Source organism: Protopterus annectens, chromosome 11.part0 (assembly GCF_019279795.1).
Source record: "Protopterus annectens isolate FY-2018-M chromosome 11.part0, PAN1.0, whole genome shotgun sequence".
NCBI classification, from domain to species: domain Eukaryota; kingdom Metazoa; phylum Chordata; order Ceratodontiformes; family Protopteridae; genus Protopterus; species Protopterus annectens.
Window position 1 is genome coordinate 185,476,707 of NC_056745.1, and position 22,007 is coordinate 185,498,713.

Below are 22,007 nucleotides of genomic sequence, written 5' to 3' on the forward strand. Positions count from 1 at the left end.
ACCTGTCTATGGAGACTTGGACCTGGATGAATTCCAGGGCATTATCATGTTTAACCAAATTGGAGTTGTATTTGTTACTAATGTAGATCGAGACACTTCCATCTATAGCCCCTGTCTGTGCTGCTGTTAGCCTAAATGTGTGGAATGCATTGCACCTTGCACTGCTGGAGTACTTTCTGCAGCTTTAAACCAAGTCTCAGTAACAGCACAGATGTCCACATTCTCCAGAGTAAGGAGAGCTTGTAAGAAGTGGAGTTTCTGATATGTTATATAGGCAGAGCAATATGCAGACGGAGATATTCAGTGGCTGAAAGGCAACACTGATGTATTAAATGAGCCCTCACCACTTCTTAAGTGTTACCTGTTGGGTAAGAGTTCCTGCTATTCACAGACAATACTCCTCATCAGTGGCTCTATAAGCAATCCGAGTTAGCCAGGTTGGCATTATCTCTACATCCCTTTCATTTCAAAAATGTACTGCCTGGGTCACAAGCATATGCATGCAGATGAGTTGTTATGGTCATATTCCCCATCTTAGGATGCAAAAGCTGTGCTGTTTCTATGCAGTAATACTGCGACCACTAGGCCAGTGTTGAACATTATGCCGAGAATGGGAAGAGTACAGACATTCTACTGCTAAGCCAAGGATATACAGTAGGGGGAACACAATAGAAAGCACATACAAAGTCTTTAGGTAAAAAAAAAAAAAGCTGTTGAAGCTAATGAGGGATGGTTGCCCCAGCCTTTATATTAAGTTCACTAGTGGAGTTAGATTCGCTTGTTTGTAACAATAAACAGAATTGTGGGAAAGTCGGAGGGTCTGGGTATAAATAAGAAGGCAAGCTAACAGTATGGAAAAGTAGCCTGTTTTCCTGTAGGAAATGCAATCTGTTTGAAATGAATTTATCCTACTTATACAGGAAAGCTAAATGAATTTCATAAGTTGCTGCAGGTCTTTTGTAATATGTTGGTGTGTGCCTAGTCAGGTGATACAAGCACATGTAGGACTGAGGATGTGTTTCTTATTTTCGCCAGATTAAAGCACCTGCTTGATAGAGTTATACTTATTTTTGCTCTAAGAAATCTCACTGAAAAAATACAAATATTTAGTTTTGGGAGTAAAGCAACTCATCTCCTGTTCATGTCTGAACTGTTTTCATTTGTAATTTTTAAAACTTTATTTGCTACTGAAATGTATGGTCTCTTTGTATTGTGTGCATGAATACAGGAAAAAATCACACTTTCCAGCTCTTTTATTATTATACTGTATAATCCTTTAAACCATATCATTTATCTATATATTCTTTTAAGTTAATTTATTTTTATTTAGTATTTAATGTGCCTGTTCTTACAGGCATGTAAATAAAAAATGATTTATTGATCTACTGAAAGGCACGCTTTTCTCTTTGTATGAGTTATTTGTATGTCTGTCGTGTAGGATCTGTCTTAAATTTGTCATGTGCTACTGAACAAAAGGAGTGATGCCTGCTGAGATTTAGAAGCATTTCCATCTCTAATTTGCTACTTTGCTGAGCTCTGTGATGTTTAGTGCTTCTTTCAGCCTCTTCAACCTCCGTTTTCACTTTCTCTTTTGCCACCTGCCTGTTTTTCCCTCTTTATTTTTGGGTTTCTGAGAAAATCTTTTTTTATGTGTAGATATCAGGTTGAGCCTAATACGTGACTCATTTAAAAAGTTTGGCAGTTGTTATTTAAAAATGTTTGGCAGTTGTTACGTGTACCTGTATACAACTGAACAGAATCACTGTGACGCATACCTCTCAAACTTGTAGCACAAGAAATTTGGACAAACCCAAGAATAATGATGGGAACAAAGGTCAAAAATTAAGGACAGATTTTAATTACTACTCATAACCGTAAGAGGTTTTGCATTAAAATACATTTTCTGAAGGATATGAAGCCTGAAACTCAAAAATTCTGTCTTTATTTAGTGACATCAATCCACAATGATTTGCCAGAAAACCACAAGTTTTATGACAAATATATTATGATGAATATACCAAAAATATGAGGCAAAAATCTGAACACTCTGAAAAATCTGGGCAGCTGAGAGATATGCTGTGACTCACCACTTGAAATATTGTGTGATACTATAATATGCAAACGTTATAAAAAGAACATGCTATACAATGAGACAAGTTTGGAAATAGTTTCATTTGTTGTGTGTGGGGGGGTATTCTACAGTATATGAGAAAAGGGCCTTGTTATCTTTCTTGTATGAAACTTTGGAAGGTCTCAGTAGTGGGTTTTGTTTTATTAATATGACATATTTTGCATTATAGTCATCATCTTGTACTAGTTATTGCTTTGTTCACTTTGTTGTGGAATGAATGCATTGGCTTGTGCAACAGTTCCCAGGAAATAAGAATACAAATCAATGTCCTTATATTTTGTTGTGTATTTGTTTTATTAAGGGAAGCATACAGCTTATGCTATCTATCCCCGTCCTACAACAAGCTAAACATTTCTTTCTTCTTTTTAATAAATGCCAGAGGTTAATGAATGGTAGCCCCCATACATGCTTTTTTTCAACTGGTGTAACTTTGTTCCATGTAGGGAGTGTTTTCTCCCCTTAACACCCTCCCATTTGGATTAAAAAGGCTTAATTAGGCAGTCAGGATCATTGCACACACTGGACACAATGTGCCTGACATTCTTCATTTTAATTTAAAGGTCTTTTCCATCACAATTGCTATCATACCTTCTGCCACACTGGTAGTGATTAGTTGGTTTCATTACACTGTTCATTAAGGGACAAATTATTCTTTTTATCTTGGGCAGCAGCTACTGAGAAACGAGAGTACGCATCTTTATTTTTGGGCAAAGCAATTACTTTGCTAAGGAAAGCAACCCCTTTTAACCCCCCCCCCCATTTTTCCTTAAAAATAAAATAATTAGATTGTCAAGAGCACTGCCCATAATTTATACTCTGCAAATTTTATTCATTGTTTTTAATGAACAAATCTTTTGCAGTGCATGAAGTGCCCTAATTGCACTCAAAAAACGGCTATGTTATATCCTGGTTCAGGGCTGCTATAGCATGAGACCTAACATTAACAATGTTTAGAGGGGTGCTTAACAATTGTTAAACACCTCCTAGGCACTGTTAACATCGCATCAGCACTAAACGCAGACAGCACTGACCAATAAACAGCAGCAGGAAGGAAGATATGAAATGGTTTTTTTCAGCTTCTGTTTCTGCCTGCTGATTGGTGAAATACACAAAGTATTTTGAATTTCTTACTTCTGATTCATGTGTAGTACATGGAGAAGATAACTCTCTATGCACTACAAAGAATTATGAGCTTGTCAGCAGATTATAACCCCCCTGCACTGTGTGTTCTCGACATGGATGTCAAGATTCACCTATCAAGAACATTTCTTGGCAGCTATGTCGTGAACACATAATGAAGCGGTTATAATCAGAGACCCACTCATAATTTTCTATTTCTGTCAGTTTCTGGTATCTTTTCCAATGTTGTCCACCAGCCTTTATATTTACATTGAATTTGCACTGTTAGTAATGCTGGGCTGGGCTGGTTCTTATGCGACATACACTATCTTAAATAAAGACGTACTTACTAAAAGGACAGTCACAATGAGCAGGATCCAGCAATAACAACTGCCAAAGCCCTAAAAACATCACTCTATGCTCTTCAGTTTATTGTACTTTCTTAGCACCTTTTCATGCAAACTCACTAGCTTTAAAGCAATGGACGGATTCTTCTTTATCAGAAAAGTCTTTTATATAATTCATTTGTTCTTACATACTTAACTCTGCTTTCTTTTAACTCCTAACTCCTCTCCCAAAACTGTAACATTTTAAATTATTGACTTTTCTCAGTCCACAGTTTACATACCAAACCTCACATATGCTTACAACAATCATTGTAATTCACCATTGAGATATCTTCCATTACTATTATTATTTTATATTTTATTTTCAGCTTTAATTATAAATTACTATTCTTCTTGCATCATTTTCAGTTTTTCCCAGCTTTCTCCTCTGCTGTTTGTTTCTCAGTATTCCTGTACTCTCTCATTTGCACTGCTGTCCACATGCTAGCCTGTGAAAAGGATGTCACACCTACCTACCAGCCCTTTTCACAGTGACTAGCCTACCCAGCTCTTCCCACCTTTATTTAAGTAACTTATCCTAGACTAACCCTGTGCCCCTATTCTTCACACCCTTCTCCCCTATTTAAAGGTCATCTGGCTGCAGGGTCCTAGCTAGTCCCTGTTAGTTGAAATTATCTCAGGATTCATCTCTGGATGCCTCAGAACCTCTGAGAAGAACAAGAAGAAGAACCTTCCTTATGCAGGTGTTATACCAAAGTCACTCATGCAATCATAGGTGAGAAGAACAGTTTAAAATAGCTTCAATTAGGACATCCTGTCAGTAGATGGGTAAAAGGTCACCCCCTCCTTGTCAAGTGTAATGGTTCACAGAGACATACATTCAGCAATAAGTTGCCAAAAGAAGTCCAATGCAAAAACAGTGTAAAATGGACAAAGGGCACCAATAGTGATCAAAACTTTGGGGAGGTAACAAAGCAGTATGAAAAAGGAAAGAAGACAAAAAAATACATTAAAAGCATTAAAATTATCAGCGCTTCAGTGTGCAGCATGACTTAACATAAGCAGAAGGGCATCTAGGAAATAGTATATCTGCAGCAGAAAATGCCACATAATAGTATAATTCCAGCACAAGTAGTAAAACGCTATGAAAAACAAAATAGGATAACAAATTATTACAGATGAGTAAAATATACATTAAACGGCATTAAACTAGCTAAGCTCCTTAATATAATATATGCAAAGCTAGGACTTATCCCATAAGGAACCAAACAATGTCTACAGTACAGTAGTAGGGCAAACCAGTTAGGTAGAGATTACGTGTATAATAAATGGGCACAGACTGAGACATCATCTCCCACATAGTCAGAATTATGATAAATGAAACATGCATGTCAACTGCAACTATATTCAATCACCATGGCTCATATTGAAACTGAAACTCTTGCAATAGGGCTACTTGAACAAAATCCATAAGGAGCCTCCCAACTCTTATTCTGTGTGTTTGAACCCCTAGGAGATACATAACAGTGTAACTTGTCTAGTTGCAAAAGGAATAAGACAATAAATAGTAAAACAAACATTAGCAAAGGCAGTAAGTATGATTACATAAACTTAGACATCTTTTTGCATATTTTTATGTCATTGATTTTCAAACCCTTGCAAAGAACAAGAATCACAGCACTTAAAACTCTTGGCCAACATATAGAAAAGGTGTTCTTCAGTGACAGCATTAGTGCAAAAAAAGAGAAGGCACAGAATTAAAGGCACTTTTTTAAAAGTTACCATAAAACTAATGTAACAGTTAACCTAAAACTATTACTTATTCAGCTGGCTATGCCTCATTGAGTCCCAGCTTACTTATAATAATTCCAAGGTAATGAAACCTTGGAGTAAGTATAAGCAAGGGTTTAGGGGATTGCATCCCCCTAAATCAATGGTTTGGGCAGCATAAAACCACTGAATAAACAAAAAATATAGTGCATAAACCAAAAAACAACAAAACTCAAAAAGTTAGAACCACTGAGGCTGGAAATGAAACGTAGCAATCAGCCTTGAAGGCTTTTCAGCCAAGATACCAGGAAGCACCATTAAATGTTTTGGACACTACTTGCATGATTGCTACGTTTCATTTCCAGCCTCAGTGGTTCTAGCTTTTTGGGTTTTGTTTTTCAGCATAAAACCACTGTAAATTATCTTACATTATGGCTACATTTTATTAGTTTTTATATGACATGTACAAAGTTATTAAACATTTTGCTTTCATTCACTAAGGAATCATTTACATATATAATTGGTCAGTCTGACTTTATTATATAGGAGGTGATATTTCACTATGTACCTCAAAATACTGTACCCCCTCAAAGTACAGCAATGTAATAATACCCAGATGAATTACTGATCGCTGAGTATATACAGAGAATCAGATGAAAAAAAGGTTACCGACAGGATGGTGAGTCAAAGGTGTAATATTTGTTTCACAGCTTTGTGGAATGGGATGCAGTCCTAGCCTCCAATACTCCCTGTGTAGAGTTCACAATTTGTCCCCAAGTCCTTCTTAGTTTTTTCCAAGTACACTCCACTCCCAGAAAACATACAGATGGAATTAGCTACTCTAAACTCTCTCTCTGTCTACATTGCATTTACCCTTATCCTATACTAAACAAACCACAAAAGTTTTGGTCAGACATTAATAAACTCCTACACCCAGGTCGTTCTGTCACACCCACCCCATTAGGCTCTGATCACGATAGTCCCAAACAAATTGCCAATACCTTTAACACTTTTTTTACAGAGACCATTCAATCTCTTGCCAATCAACTATCCCCTGACACCTCATCTCTGACTACTTCTATATCTAACTCACCCCCATCATTTCACCTTCAACCTGTTCCTACATCCCTCGTCTGCACCCTTATTCAAAAACTTAAACCAACCACTCTCTTTGATGATCTACTATCTGCAGAATACTTGCAAAAAGCTGCGAAAGCTATAGCCTATACCATTTCCATCCTGATTAATAGAACTATTACTGAAGGAACTATCCCATCAATCTGGAAAATTTCACATATTATCCCCCTACACAAAGGTGGTAACTCCAATGAATTATCAAACTATAGACCTATAGCTATATTATCTCCTCTGGCAAAAATCATGGAGAAATGCATTCATAGACAACTGTTAAACTACCTAATAGAAAACAACTTACTAGCTAACTGCCAACATGGTTTTAGGCCATTTCATAGCACCACCTCTGCCCTCTTATCCTTCTCTGACTGTATTAACAAAAATCGCAATAATGACACTCTATCCTCAGCCCTCTTTATTGATCTCTCTAAAGCCTTCGATATGGTTAACCACTGGTTACTCATAAATATACTCAAAAACCTGTCACTAGATGCACTGGCTACACAATGGTTCCAATCCCACTTAAACAATAGACAGCAGGCTGTACTATGGGAGAACAACTTATCTACCCACCTCCCCATTGCCCTTGGTGTCCCTCAAGGCTCCGTATTAGGCCCTCTCCTATTTTCTATTTTTATAAATGACCTACATTCTGTAATACCTCTAGCTAACTGCATCCAGTACGCAGACTATTCCATATTAATATGCTCAGCCACTTCTCCATCAGACCTACAGACCCTAACCCAAAATGTGTTTAATGCAGTCGAGAAATGGCTCCTACACCGATGCCTCATCTTGAATCCCAAATAAGCAAAACGTTTTCTATTCACTCCCACCCGTAGGGCCTCCCCACTTAACTTTACTGTTATATCAAACAATATAAATATCTGCTGATCCTAGGGGTACTAATTGATAACAACCTTAACGTTGATTCTCATATTAACAGTGCTATAAAAACAGTCAACAAAAAAATTAGGATCCCTCTATAGGATCAAACCCTTTCTGACTCCATTAGCCAGGGCTACTATTGCCCGTACCCACTTAATCTCTACTCTCCTCTATGCCTCCCCTATATATACTAAACTGTGTAAAAACAACCTGAACAAGCTGGCTATCGCCTACAATAATATTGCCAGATTTGCAACTGGCTCTGCTTTCAGAACCCATCATTGTTACAATCTTGAACAACTAGGATGGCTAGAGTTGCCAAATCTACTACTATTTAACCAATTAACAGTTGCCCACAAGATCCTGTATCAACCTACTAATACACCAATACTTACCAACCTTATCACCCCCTACAATAATCTTAAGACCCTATGCTCATCTAATAAACCACTTGTACAAATAGTTAAAACTAACAATATGGCTGGTGACTCTTTGTTCTCTGATACCGTGGACAAAACCTGGAACTCACTCCCCAGTGACCTGACCTCCCTTTCCTCAATAACACTGTTTAAAAACCAAACTGAAACTATACCTTAAATCACATTGGTTATGCCCTTGTGCTAATCCTGAATAACTACCTCACTTACCTCTGGGTACTTATCACTATACCTGTATAAACTAGTTACTTTTCTGTTAACTATAAAGAGAGTATGATTTTTGAATAAATGTGTATTTAAATATTAATCTAATATTAGAAATATCTTCGTATGACTATCCATACATGATATGTACTATGATTCTGTAAGCAGAAATGTAAGGAAATGTAAAGAATTCCTAAAATCTGTAATGTACCTGCATCTGTAAAATGTCTCATAATATAAATAATACTGTGTTTTGTGGAGCTTTTCTCCCCAGGCCTGTACTAAAAATGGACATATATCCAGCTTGACTAGTCCGGTCAACAAATGTAAAATGAATAAATAAATTGTGGGATGGGCTGTGTTTAGGAAGGGTCCACTGAGCACTAATTCACTTAGCTGGTTAAGAAATGAATGAAATTAAACACCAGGACCCTCTGAACAAAAAAGCAGTTGTACCTTGGTCCAGACAAAGACCCAGTAAATGTAAAAGTGTTCTAATTCAGAAAAGTTGTAGTGACCTATAATTACTTCTGAGAACAACAACAACACCTCACACACTTAACTTTGTCCATTAATGAAGAAGAGAATCTGGCACCTCATACACTAGACGGTGTGGCTAATACTGAAAGCTAAAATGTATCTATATAGTCGTATATTTTTAATTTGATGATGGACTTTTTGGATGAGTCTCCAATACTTTCAAAAATCTTCCCCTGTTAAGTGGCAAAGAATGTCAGCTTTGCTAACTTCAGTTTTACAGCCAGATTGCTTTTTAACTCTAATCTTAAGTGTACATGTGGGACAGTAACCATTAATTAGTTATTAGCTTCTCTTCTTGACTCTTGCTTGTTAATTTGAAATAATCAAGTTTGTCTCTCTCTGGTAACAAATATGTTTTCAAATGATTATGCAAGTCCCTAAACATGGCATGTTTTAGCAATTGCAAATACAACTTATGAGGCTGTATTGCAGTATCTGTTTACAATTGCAATAATTTTTGTGGATTGCACATTTTGTTGATGTGTTTGTTGAATTCTGATATAGTCAACTTCTGTGTGGTTGACTCCATTGTAGTGAACTATAGCATTTAGTTGGGAATTACCGTTTTGGGTACACTTGTGCAACTATGCTGTTAGTATATATATATATATATATATATATATGGTTCTACCTCACATAAACGAAACACCAAAACACCGACAATGCAATCACCGAAACCACATAACCGACAGTACAAAAACACGAAATTCCACATGCCCGACAACGAAATAACCGACGGTACACAAACACGAAACCTCATACACTGCACACACCACAATCAACAAACAAAACACATTCCCCATCCAAAAACCACATACACAACACAAGCACACCAAAATCCCTACAAACCCACACTAAACCTCACATACACAACTACCTACAACCCTAACCCAAACCCTAACCCTAAGGTCCATCACTAACGCACACTTACCTGGCCCGCTCCCTAACCCTAACTCACTTATCCCGCCCCTAACCCAAACACAATCACTACCGCACACTTACCTGACCCGCTCCCTAACCCTAACTCACTTATCCCGCCCCTAACCCAAACACAATCACTACCACACACTTACCTGACCCGCTCCCTAACCCTAACTCACTTAACCCACCCCTATCCCCACAGACCGTCAATATCCACACTTACCTTACTCGCACCCTAACGTCCGTCACTACTGCATACTTACACAGCCTTTTCCCATGTCGGCATCCTCGGCGTCGGTGCTTTCATCCGTCGGGTCGGTCTTCTGCACTGTCGATCTTCCGGGTCCCGTCGCATCGGTCTTCTAAGCCGTCGATCTTCTGGGGCTCGCGATTTCCGTGTCGATGTTCCGGCGTGTCATTTAAGTGAGGTAGAACCATATATATATATATATATATATATATATATATATATATATATATATATATATATATACATACACAAGTTTGGGGGGGGGGGCAAAACCTCCAGTGTAAAACAGTGACATTGTGTTTCAGTTCTATGTGTGAGTGTGTGTAGTGACTGTGGGTTGTTTTTAAAGGTTTGAGTGCTTTCTAGCAGACTGTTTAAGTGTTTGTATGTATGTATATGATATATTGTTATAGCCATTTTACTGTTTTGCTCATCACAGAAAGAAGCCTATCACATTAGGGAATTTCGGTTAGTTGGGTACTTGAGGTTTATTTGTTTGCTGAGTTTTGATGGGTTTTGTTTTTGGTATTTTGGAATAAAATCTTGTTTATGTATGTATAACCATAACTGGCAATGCCTCAACTGACTGTTTTCCCAGTCATCTACTGAAAATTAGTTTTACCCTATTGAAATCTGGTTATCAAAATAAATTAAGTATAAATTACAGATAGGGCTACAATCTATGGATAGTTTCTAAGCAATTATGAAACTTCCATAACAGGATGCACTCACTATATAGCTCAAGTAACCAAAACAATATTAAACATAGTTGAAAGGTTTCAGTATTCTAGTCAGTAAGGCAGAAAAGATGTAGGGCTTTAATCCATTAGATATAGTAACAAAATATTAATGTACAAAATACCCGTTAAAAAAGGTAAAATTAGGGAAGAGATGATTCAGACAAGGTGGGATGTGGAGAGGCACATATATAACTGTGTGGAAAACAAGGTCACCTAGCAGTGAATTATAATTTGTCAAGCCTGTTTAATTGAATAGGCTCTGATCAACACCTTTTACAATTTACCTTTAGGCTTTACAAGCTTGGAGTTAGTAATATTAGTTTCAAAGGAGATGAGTATAGATCCTGGTTGTGCCACATAAAGCTGTAAATCAGAACTCATGCTACTATGGGCTTACTAGGCCGTGGTTTGCTAAAAGGTGAGCCACCTGAATGTCCTATATTCTGAAAACAGTCCAAAAAAAATAAATGTATCTGACGTTAATCCCATGACCACAGATGAAGAAGACTGACTGTTCAGGGTTTGACTGCAGATTCATGGAAGGAAATGAGAGAGAAGAAGGAGCCCTTCAGGCTTTTGACTTTAAAAGACAGGTCTGTGCATAAATAAAGCATTACTTAGGAGGTTCTACACTGCTGTAGTATTTGTATGTGATTCAGCTTCCTTGGTTCACACCATATTTTTGTCAGTGTTTCTGAATGTTAGATAGCGTCACTGTTTTGAATTGCAGTTGCACTTTGATTTGCTGTTTGTTGCAATATAATGCTGCAAAATGTGTTTTAGGAACAGATTTCTTCTCATTGGATGTTTGCCCTTTTCTCAAGGTTGTGCAAACAATATATCTAATATAGTTAAGTAAGAGGTGGGGGCAGCAAAGTCCATCACATTACAAAAACACTTTTTCATTTCTATATGACATTCCTACTTACTGGTTTGTTATTTGGGGCTTCCTTTTTATTGTGCTACATCTCATGAGCTGATTGCCTTGCTTTTTGTAAAAGATCTATTTACCACAGCAAAAAGGTCAACTATGTTCGGGGAGGTATTGCACAGAAATACGGTGTCCAAATCTGAACTTTCTAGCTACTCCTGGAGGGTGCAGCATTGAACTTGGTAGGGTGCCACTTGGTATGGCTTGAAGGCTTCATGAAAGCACTAATGCTTGGTGAATGCCTTTTAAAAAGCCAAGAGAACAGAGGAGCCTCTCAGTGACCCAAAGGAAAAAAGTTTCATGTTTTGTAATAACTGTATTGCTCATTCTTTGAAATAAAAGGTAGATTTGCTTCGTGCTTGTGTAGAAATTAATAGAATATTAGGTGGGGTATTGAAACAGAGGCATATAAGTTCAAATCACCACTTCAAAGCCATGCATTTTCTGTAGCTCTAATGAGCTACATATTCTCTATACTTAAAAATAAAAAGACAATAATCATAAACAGCCACACTGTGTTATAACTTGGTGATTAGTTTAAGCTGGGCTTTGTTTGGAATATGTCTGTATCAGTTTTGCCATGTCATGGATTTAGAAAAACAAGTAAGGTCAAGCAGCTACCCCACAATAGATTAAAAATCAAATTAGCGACCCTTTTTAAATATTACAAAAGCCCAATTATGCATTGTCATTCTGTAATAGAGCATTGCACAACCTATCAGCAGGCAGATTTGCATCACTCCTCCCATACAGAGCATATGTGCTCATTGCTTTCCTGAGGGAAGGGAAAATAATTGTACAAGGAAGAGAAAGCATTTTGCAATGATGCAGCAGGAAGAAGCAGACATGATCTCCTTCAACACAAGGAAAAGAGGCTTTTTAAATGTATAGTATGTAGAAGCAAAACTTAAAAGTTTATGAGTAGCTACCACTTGAGGAAATACATTTTGAGTTTACATGAAAAAAGTGATACCATCTTCTGCATTTATCCAGTAAAGTGAAATTTTCTCCTTCCAAAAATGCAAGACAGTGATGAAAATGAGTACTTTAAACCTATTTATGTGATCGCCGCAGCCTGCAAAAACATGGGAATTGGAAATGACTCTGGATTGCCATGGAATCTTCCGTGAGTTACTCTCCTATATAATAAGGAACTAACTGAACCTGTTATATTCTAGCTTTGCAAATATATAACAAACTAAAGATGCATATCTTACCATTCTGAAAAGTAAACAGATCTATAGACAGCTTTTATTTATCTGCCTGCTTGTTGCTTTCTTTTTCACTTTCTCTGTCTCTCTCTCTATCTGTATGTATGCATCACCGCCTGCTTATGTGTTCTTGTAATGGATTTGCCTGCTGGCTGTGGCCCCACTTTATGATCCTAAGGTCAAAAATAATAAGATATGTAGACAGTTTAGTAAAAAGATGTACCTATTGGAAGGGTCCTAAGGGCAGAGATAGTGAGATATGTAGAAAGTTCAATGAAAAGTGTTGTAATGGTATACACCTAATTAGGAATAAAATGTTGTAAAAAATGACTTAAACAGCTCATTTGCACCAAACAATATCTGATACTATCTGTAACAGAACATTTAATATAAAATGGAGGTAGTTTAACTTAAATAAAATACTTCAGTCAGTATTTCAGGCTTCCTACAGAGCAAAAAAGGAAACACCTTTGAGCAGCTCATTCTAGACAAATGGTGTTTGATGGGGAGAAAACAGTTCTACGGGAGACTGGAATGAAGAATGGAGACAGCACACTAGCAAGAGCAGGGAGTAACAGCCGCCTGTTTGTAGCCAAGGCCCTTGATTCTTCTTAGCACTCGTACTGCTCTAATGCCTCGTGCTGTCAGTTCTGCCTTACCTGGATCATTAAATGGCTCTCGTCCTTCTAAAAGTCTGACATCCCACTCATTGAAATCCTTCATGAATCATAAAGATTCAGAATTTGACATTTTTGAGGGGGGTCCTTAGGGTTCTTTTTTATGTCCACAGACAAGCTCCTTGCAATCTGGACCTGTAGCATTGTAGCATTCTTTTGTATGTAGACAACAGTATTGTGTTTTCTAGCACCAGATCATCAGAGGTACTTGGGTAGACAACTTAGGGCATATCTCCACAGTCTACAAGTTTGATTTGCATTCAGTGACTACTAACAAATTTAAAAGAAGCAAAAACTTAATGCTGTAACTGTTTCTCCAGTATAACTAACTACATGCTGTCAGATGCTTGTCTGTGAATACAAAATTTCATGCTGGACTTCATGTAGTCCTTTGAGAAGACCCTGCCTCCATGCCTGCTTGTTAGAGATATTTATTTGCAGGTGCTCTATGTTAATAGGTTAAACCACATCAGAAACTCACCCACTGATTATGTTGTTTTCACTGTTTGCCACTTTTCTTTTAACTTACTATGGTATCATTGTCTGTGAAACTGCAATTTGGACAGATGAAAGTTCAACAGACTGGGGAATTAAAGAAGAATAAGGCACAGGGGTCTATATTAGAACAGCGAAGTTTTAAAACATCGAATGTTCTAATAGCGACCCCTATTCAGTGAACGCTTAAAATATCGAATATGCAGAACAGCAAATTTTTTCCCAGGGAAAAAAATTTCTGTTCCAAACACATACACACAACACAAGCACACCAAAAAAACAGCAATCCACACACATACACTTAAAATCCTACATATAACCCTACACTAAACTGTGCATACACTACTATCTATCCACTTATCTTAACCCAAACCCAAACCCTAACCCTAAGGTCCGTCACTATTGCACACTCACCTCACCCTCGCCCTAACCCTAACTCACCTACCCCACCCTAACCCTAACGTCCATCACAATCGCATACTTACCTGACCCGCGCCCTAACCCTATCACCTAACCCATGCCCTAACCCTCACGTCCACACAATCGCACACTTACCTGAACCCAACCCGTAACTTTCCACCACATTGCCGAAAATAGTGAAGCCACAGAAACCGCCAACCAAATTCTTTCCCTAGGAAAAAATTCAGTGTTCTGCAGCTTCGCTATTTTCAGCGTTCGCTGAATAGAGGTTGATATCAGAGCATTCGAAGTTTCAAGACTTCGATGTTCTAATATAGACCCAGGCACAGGATGAGTTGTCACCTTTCATTTTTATTAGGTTACTAAGATCACTGACATGACATCTGACAGATTTAGATGCAGACATGTCTGTTATGATAAGCTAAGCATCAGTAGACTGCAGAAGAGTGTGCTGAAACATTTCAAGACAGGAGTTCTAGAACACACACCAGAAATTACAGGCAGGCAAATCAGCCTTTATTTTAAGCTTGTAGAGAAAGCAGTGATGGTACAATGACTTTATGATTTCCTAGGGTCCAATAAGCATAGACATGAATGTGCATGGATATATGGAGGCAAAGATCATGACAGTTTAGTCTGATCCAATATTATGACAGGGTTATGACTGAGATAGACCAGAGACAGCTGCTAGAAATGGTCTTCAGTTTTAGTTAAAACCCTGATGTCATCCCACATTACAAGCTGGCTATGTTTATGTTTTGCTTGCATCTAATGTGCATCTTTAGCACCTGAGCAATATATTTGTCTGCCTCCATGTTTGCTGATGTAATCTCTAAATTTTACCCATACCAGGACACTCTCTGTGCATAGGATAACTTTTGTTTATATGTATGTATTCAATTTCATTTAATTTTGTTTGTTAATTAATTTATTTATTTCCTTCCTTCCTTTGTTAACTGGGTAAATAAAACAGTTCTAAACTCTGGAATATTTTCAGTCATGACCTGGGTAAAATGGCAACAACAAACATACAGCACAAACAATAATAACAAATGATAAAAATGCACAGTAGTGAACTATATTCGTATATATATATATATATATATATATATATATATATATATATATATATACACACACATTAGCTTAGCATTTATGTTACTCCAAATGAGTATAAATCGCCTAAAAACGTCAACAATAAGAACCACATTCACTGAGAAATACAGCAAAAAGAATGATGATGATGATGATGACAATGATGATGATGATGATGACGACAATGATGATGATGATGGCGATGATGATTACACCCCAAAATATCCCGTAATAAAATGAATGCTTACAGATTTTTTTTAATTATATCAGCTGTCATTGAGTGAGTGTCACAAACAAATGGCAAAGCCACATCTAGTCCTGCAAGGGGATATAAATACAGACTGGAGTATTTGCAGATATGACTTAAACAGGATCCCTAGGATAGCTGCACCTGTATCTACCTCCATGGCAAGATTTTAGGAGTTTGTGTAATACCATAAGACAATCATAGCACTCCAGGAGCTAGGAGCAACTTTACTGTAAATGTAGATCTTTGCAATAGGAAGCTGCCCTGATGTCCTCAAACCTTAAATGGAACATTTAATAAATACCTTTTCTTCTTAAAACTTGAAATTATGTAGAGAATCGATCTGTTATGTGTGGCACAGTGTTCATGGGTAACATGCCTTGATCCTCCTTTAACAGCCCTGCCTGTGGCCCAGACCTGTGGTAACTAGATCATAGCCTGCTTGCACCTCTGTGCTGTGTAGCTTGTCCTTAATGGACTTACATCAAACCTCATTACCATCCCGTACACCTCACTTTTCACATTTGACATTGTACCATCAGTCATTTCTTTGTTCCATCTGAATAAACACGTCCTAATACACATGAACATAGCTTCCACTCTGAGTCTTTTCTTCTCAATAAACGAGGCAGCCCTAAGACCCAACTTCTTCAAATTCAAATTATTTAATGTGCTAGTTACAAGTAATCACTGTTATAATAAAAACAAAGTTAAAACACAATATACAAATACTGTAGATTGTGAAATAAAACTGATAAATATAAATGAGACTTAGCTCAAAAGATGGCTTGAAAAAGTAGGTCTTAGGTGCCATTTTGAAGCCAGTCAGCAAGACAGACTCCCTCAACCACTGGGCAGGGGGAATTTAAAGGTGTGGTGCCTGATAACAAAAGGCATGCATGCCAGAGTATTCCATAGTCACTCTAGAAGTTTCTATTAACCCCAGGAAAGAGGAACACAAAGACCTTGAAGAGCTGCACAAGCCCAGGAGCTCTTTCAGATAAGGAAGACTCATCATGTAGGGCTAAATAAACAAGCACAATAAGATCAAAGGTAATCTAAGACATTATCGGGAGTTTGTGCAGGTTCCAAAAGGCAGGTGTGATATGTTTGTTATCATAAGTACCAGTGGACAACTGGGCTGAAGAATTCTGCACCAGCTACATCTGCTCATCTTCCACATCTGGAAAGTCTAGGCAAAGGGAAATAATGAAGATAAGAAGACACAAAGGTTTGCAGCACCTTTCCAAAATCTGTGGCAGGAGAAGACGCTCGATGAACGATGTGTGTTTCACAAATGAAAATTAGATGACTGACAAAAGAAGACATTTAATATCTGATAAAAAAAAAACATCAAGTTTCTTCACCGTCTCAACAAAATTCAGTGTATCACAACCATAACTTCCACAGAAATGCTGGGCTTAAGAACTAGCAAGTTTGATTGCCTGATAGTTGCAAGAACAACCATACCCACTGTCTTGGCTGAGTTAAATCTCGGTCGATTACAGTTCATCCAGTTTTAAATATATTCCACGTCCTTGCTTAAAGAACAGCATACACATTGTCCTGAGGAAAGGACAGGTAAAACTGAGTGTCATGTAAATGAGCTTGTCTAATGAAAGCGCATATCAGGACAAGTGCTACTAAATCTCCTGGCCAATTCATGAACCTGAGTCACCATCAACATGATTATGTACTCTTCCTCTAGTCTGTATGTTAGCCTAGCACAGACAAAAGTTGAGTATCACGTGGAAAAAGTCTTCATTTCATACAACAAGGGTATCCTTGGAGAGAGAGCATTTTCACAAACACTGTTATTATGGCTGCAATAGGCAGTACCTTGAAATCCAGCATGCAAAGAAAAGTCTAGCAGAGTCATGTGAAGAACACAGTCATCTAGTTTATGTAAGGCCAGTAAGAACAGACATCTCAGTTCCCTAGTCATTTCTGGAATGGAGTTACACGTCACAGATACTGACCTTTGGCTGACTGGCCTGGGACCTCTGATTTTCTTTTAATTTCAACAGACGCTGTGAAAGCATAAAATTCACATGATACTGCCCTGGGCTACATCTGTATGGATGTTTGGAACAAACAGTAATAGGAGAACCTATAAAGAAAATATAAAATGGGATGGCGCACTGTACACAGCGCTGTTGCTATCTAGTAATATTAAGAACAAAAATTAAATGGTACTAATTTAATTTCTACAATGACAAAGAATAAAGACTGTTCAGAAAACAACCATGTAAGTGGTACAGAGTCTCACAAAAGCCAGAAAAACAGAAATGAATGGAGTTTACTGTATAGAGCCTTGATGAAAAACGTTGAGGGACATGCATGATATTAACATTTAGGTAGTTCAAATGAGCCAGCGGGATTCCAAGAATATAACATTTTTGCTAAAAACAGCCGTGAGAGGAGAAGATAGTGCAGATGGAAGCTGTTTAAGTGGACGTCGAATGGACATCTCTTTCGTTATGTGGTTGTGTGATTAAACACGACTATCAAAATGCATAGGAAAAATAGGTTAGTTATACAGTTAAGGGTAGTCAAAGAGGAAATTAAACTGCAGATTAACTAGCATCTGGAGTATATCAACAGGCTGGAAAACAGACTGCTTATTTCATTAAACTGGTATCTGTCTGCTGTTTAAGTTTGTTTTCCTCCTTCCATCACTACAAACTGAACTGCAAACCAGAATACTAATTTTATAATAACTAAAATAAAGTTTGGAGTTACGTGATAGCAATTTTGCTTTCCAGTTTTCTGATATAGGTGCAATGGGAAAAGATGTAAAAGCAAGTAAAAACACATCACTTTATAATTGTCTTACTCCATTTTCTGATCAGATTTTGGTTTTCCAAGTAAATTTAATATAAAATGCAGCCATGTTGTATGCTGTCATATTACACTATAAACATATATTCTTTCATTTTATAGGGTTGCCAACTGTCTTACAAACCGGACACACACTATCAAAGTGGGTGACGCCACATCAACTAGCAGAACTGTGCTGGGCCCCCTACTATTTGGTATATACTTCTCAGAAGTTCAGGTCAAAACTAAGGGGTTGTGGCTGACCAGGTCTGCAGATGACTGGAAAGTGAGTGCAATTACTGAATCCCCAAATGATGTCAATATACTCCAGGAGGGTTTTACACAGACCAACGACTGCTGTCTTAGTCACGGTCTCAAACTAAATGCAAAGAAATGCATCATCATTCTCTTCAGCACAAACAATGTCCCTTCACAATATCAAATCAACAGCAATACCCTAAGTACCCATGAAGTGGTAAGGGATCTGGGATGACAAGTTGACTGCGATCTTAACTTTGACCACCACCCTATCTATATCAAACAAAGCTCCTCATTAGCACTCTTCAAGAAAAATCTTGATGATTGGATGGGAAATAGGAAATTCACCCCAGGGATCACATCTGTGGCTCTGCTCAACAGGAGAACAGGAAAATAATTTTCTTGGGTGGCGAAAGCCAGGGTACCTTTTTGGCTAGGCCGATAGCCTAGTACCTACGTATGAACCTATGTGTCTAGTGTAGTAAGGAAGGCATTCTACATACCACACTTTATTAGTAAAGGCATCACCTTGAGAGCAAAAGACGTTATAATTCGTCTATATTTGGCACTAATCTGTCCCATAATTGAGTATAATGCCCCATTCGGCATGTACGTACAAAGCATCTGCAGCAATTGGAGAGACCTCAGAGGTTTCTAACAAAGAAGATCAAGGGACTCCAGCACGTGCCTTACACAGACCGACTAAAGTCCCCATCACTATACTCTGTATCGTATAGACTTTTTAGGGGAGAATTATGCCTGGCTTACAGAGTAATCTTACACCCAAACCTAATGAATTTGCTGTATATCTGTAAATCAAACAGGACTAGAGCTACCCATTACAGGGACCTAAATATGGCCTATGACTTAAATAGGACACACTGGAGGGACAGATTTATCTTCCAGTGATTGCCTCATCTTTGGAATAGGCTACCAATTCATGTGAAACACTGCACCTCGATGACACTGTTCAAGAGGAACCTGGATGAGTGGATGAGGCACCATAAATTCTTACCGGGGTTAGTGCCCACAACCATCCTGGACATGGGCAGTCATCACTAAATGCAATCTTGGGTATGGACTAGCATTGTTATGGTATTACATTGAGATGAAATGACTAGACTTGAAATGACCTCTGGGTCTATAGCCTAGCAATCTCCTATGACCCTATGATCCTATGATCCGTTGGTATTTCCATACTATGTGTGAGCATTTAAATAGCAAAGCATTTGGTATAAATTTTGGGGGAACGTAACTTAATGGTAGAGCATAGGGCTTGCTTGTATGAAGACCTGGGTTCAATCTTTGGCATCTGCATGTATCTACAGTACCACCTGCAAATTAGTACAGAGGACTGAAGCTGTCAAATGTTGATGAATTGTTCTTCTGTACTACAATCCTTAATTTCCTCAGCCACCATTTACCTGCTGTGTGACTCTGAGCAAGTCACTTACCCAGATAGTGCTCTTGGGCAGTTTGGGAATTTGGGTGGCTAGGATCCTCACCTACAAACTTAGCAAATACTTATGTAGTAAGTGCAGAGATTAGGTACATGAATGACATATATCATTATATTCATAAACATTTTGAAAATCTAGACAAAAAAGATATGAAGAAACAACAGTCCAGCACAATAGTACAATTCAGTACTTCAGGATTCCACTTTATAAAAATCAGTATTCTTTGAAGTGACAAATTCTTCATTTGGTTTCTGTTGTGAGAATACAGCACACATACAGACTTTTCTTACTTGAGTGCATATCGGTCAGTGTCTTCTCCAGCCAGCTGCCAGCATACCTCTCGACTGACCAGATTTTTGCAGAATATGCAGAATGTTGCCTCTTATTTTTGGTCTTTTCTTCATAAAATTTGTGGTTTTATGGCAAATTGCTAAGGACTGAAGTCACTAAAAAATGACATAATTTTGAGTTTCAGATCTCATATCCTTCAGAAAATGCATGCTAACATAAATCCTATTATTCTAGCAACTTTTTAAGTCTATAAGAGCAATATATAAAATCTATCCCTATTTTATTTATTTATTTATTTAACATCTGTTTACTGGGAATGTCCGACTGAGACAGAGCCCATTTTCAGCAGAGGCCTGGGGAGAAATGCTCCAGATGCATGTCCCCCCATTATTTTAGGTTTTGTCCAGATTTCTTGCCTTCAGAGGTTGATAGGTATGGCTGCCAGTGTTACATCCTTTTTAAAATAAATGGTGACTCTTCCATTTGGTGGTGGATTTCTACAAGCCACGAAACAAACAACTAAGGAACTACTCCAGCTGTTCAGGCTGATTTTGATGTGCTAGCAAACTGTTGCCATACACAGCAGGGCCTCCAAATGCATAATTGTATCTTTACAAACTTTGAACAGCTTCAGTTATGACACTTTTAGGTCTATATATATATATATATATATATATATATCCCCTAGGATTTATAAAGCATCTAAAATCACATTGAAAAAGGCTCAGATCCTCCAATAAACAAGACATGGGGCAAATGATGCCATATTGCCTTGTTGGTATAATGGAGTCTCCCAATATACACCCTAACCTGTCAAGGTCTGTTAGCCTGTGCAGTACATACATACATACACACACCCCAAGTGTCATTCCATAAATGTATGTAAAGTTGTTAACAGGCCCACACCTGGCTTCCTTCAAAATAGTAATTAATGCATATCCTTCCTTCCTCATGTCAATACCTCAGCACTAGCAATGCAGTTGATGTATAGCCCTCTCCTACCTCAGCTACCTCAGTCATCTCCAGTAGAGAGGGAATAACAGTTCAGGCTCCTCTGACTTACTTCATGTCATGTCCCTTCCAACACTGTTCAGAGTAATGAGTCCATCATTTTTTTTCTTTGTTACTCAGTCAAGTAGAGTAGACATGATATGAATGTCATTTTTCAGATGCAACATGAAGGCACTATCTGGGTAAAGGAATTTCTCAAACAGTTTGCAAGTGGCACCTGAGGGAAGCAAACGCGGAATTGGAGAAGGAAACTCATTAGCAGCTTATAGCCTTAACCACTGAGAGAAACATTACTGTGACTGATTGCTAACTAGAACTGCCTATACAGCTAGCTAGCGCTTCACTGGCTCAGTGCTACGTAATGTACATTTTGTGACTTCTGTAAATACATACGGGACCAAGTGGTTACAGGACAGTGTGAAGGGTGTAATAGAAACTAGAGAACAAATCACACACAAGTGCATCAGTCCCTGTTTTAGAAATGAAAAAGTGGTAGTAGCAAAGATCTCTGCTGTCATGAAGTTATTTAGTGTCTGTAGTCCTCAATAATTTTACAGGAAAACAGAAATTTCACAGTGAACAGATCCAAAATATCTGTTAAAAATATGGG

At 37.9% G+C, this 22,007-nt stretch overlaps 1 protein-coding gene across 2 annotated transcripts in view; it reads left to right on the forward strand.

The window, feature by feature from the left end:
* Window positions 1-12,192: 12,192 nt before the first annotated feature.
* Window positions 12,193-22,007, forward strand: part of LOC122815249 (dihydrofolate reductase-like) — a 207,705-nt gene continuing 197,890 nt past the window's right edge. Inside the window, exon 1 of one of the 2 annotated variants that reach the window (XM_044087590.1) lies at window positions 12,193-12,538. In XM_044087590.1, the coding sequence (XP_043943525.1) occupies window positions 12,432-12,538 (107 nt within the window). In that variant the 5' untranslated portion in view covers window positions 12,193-12,431. The remainder of the gene's footprint in view (window positions 12,539-22,007) is intronic. The other variant, XM_044087591.1, reaches the window with a different exon arrangement.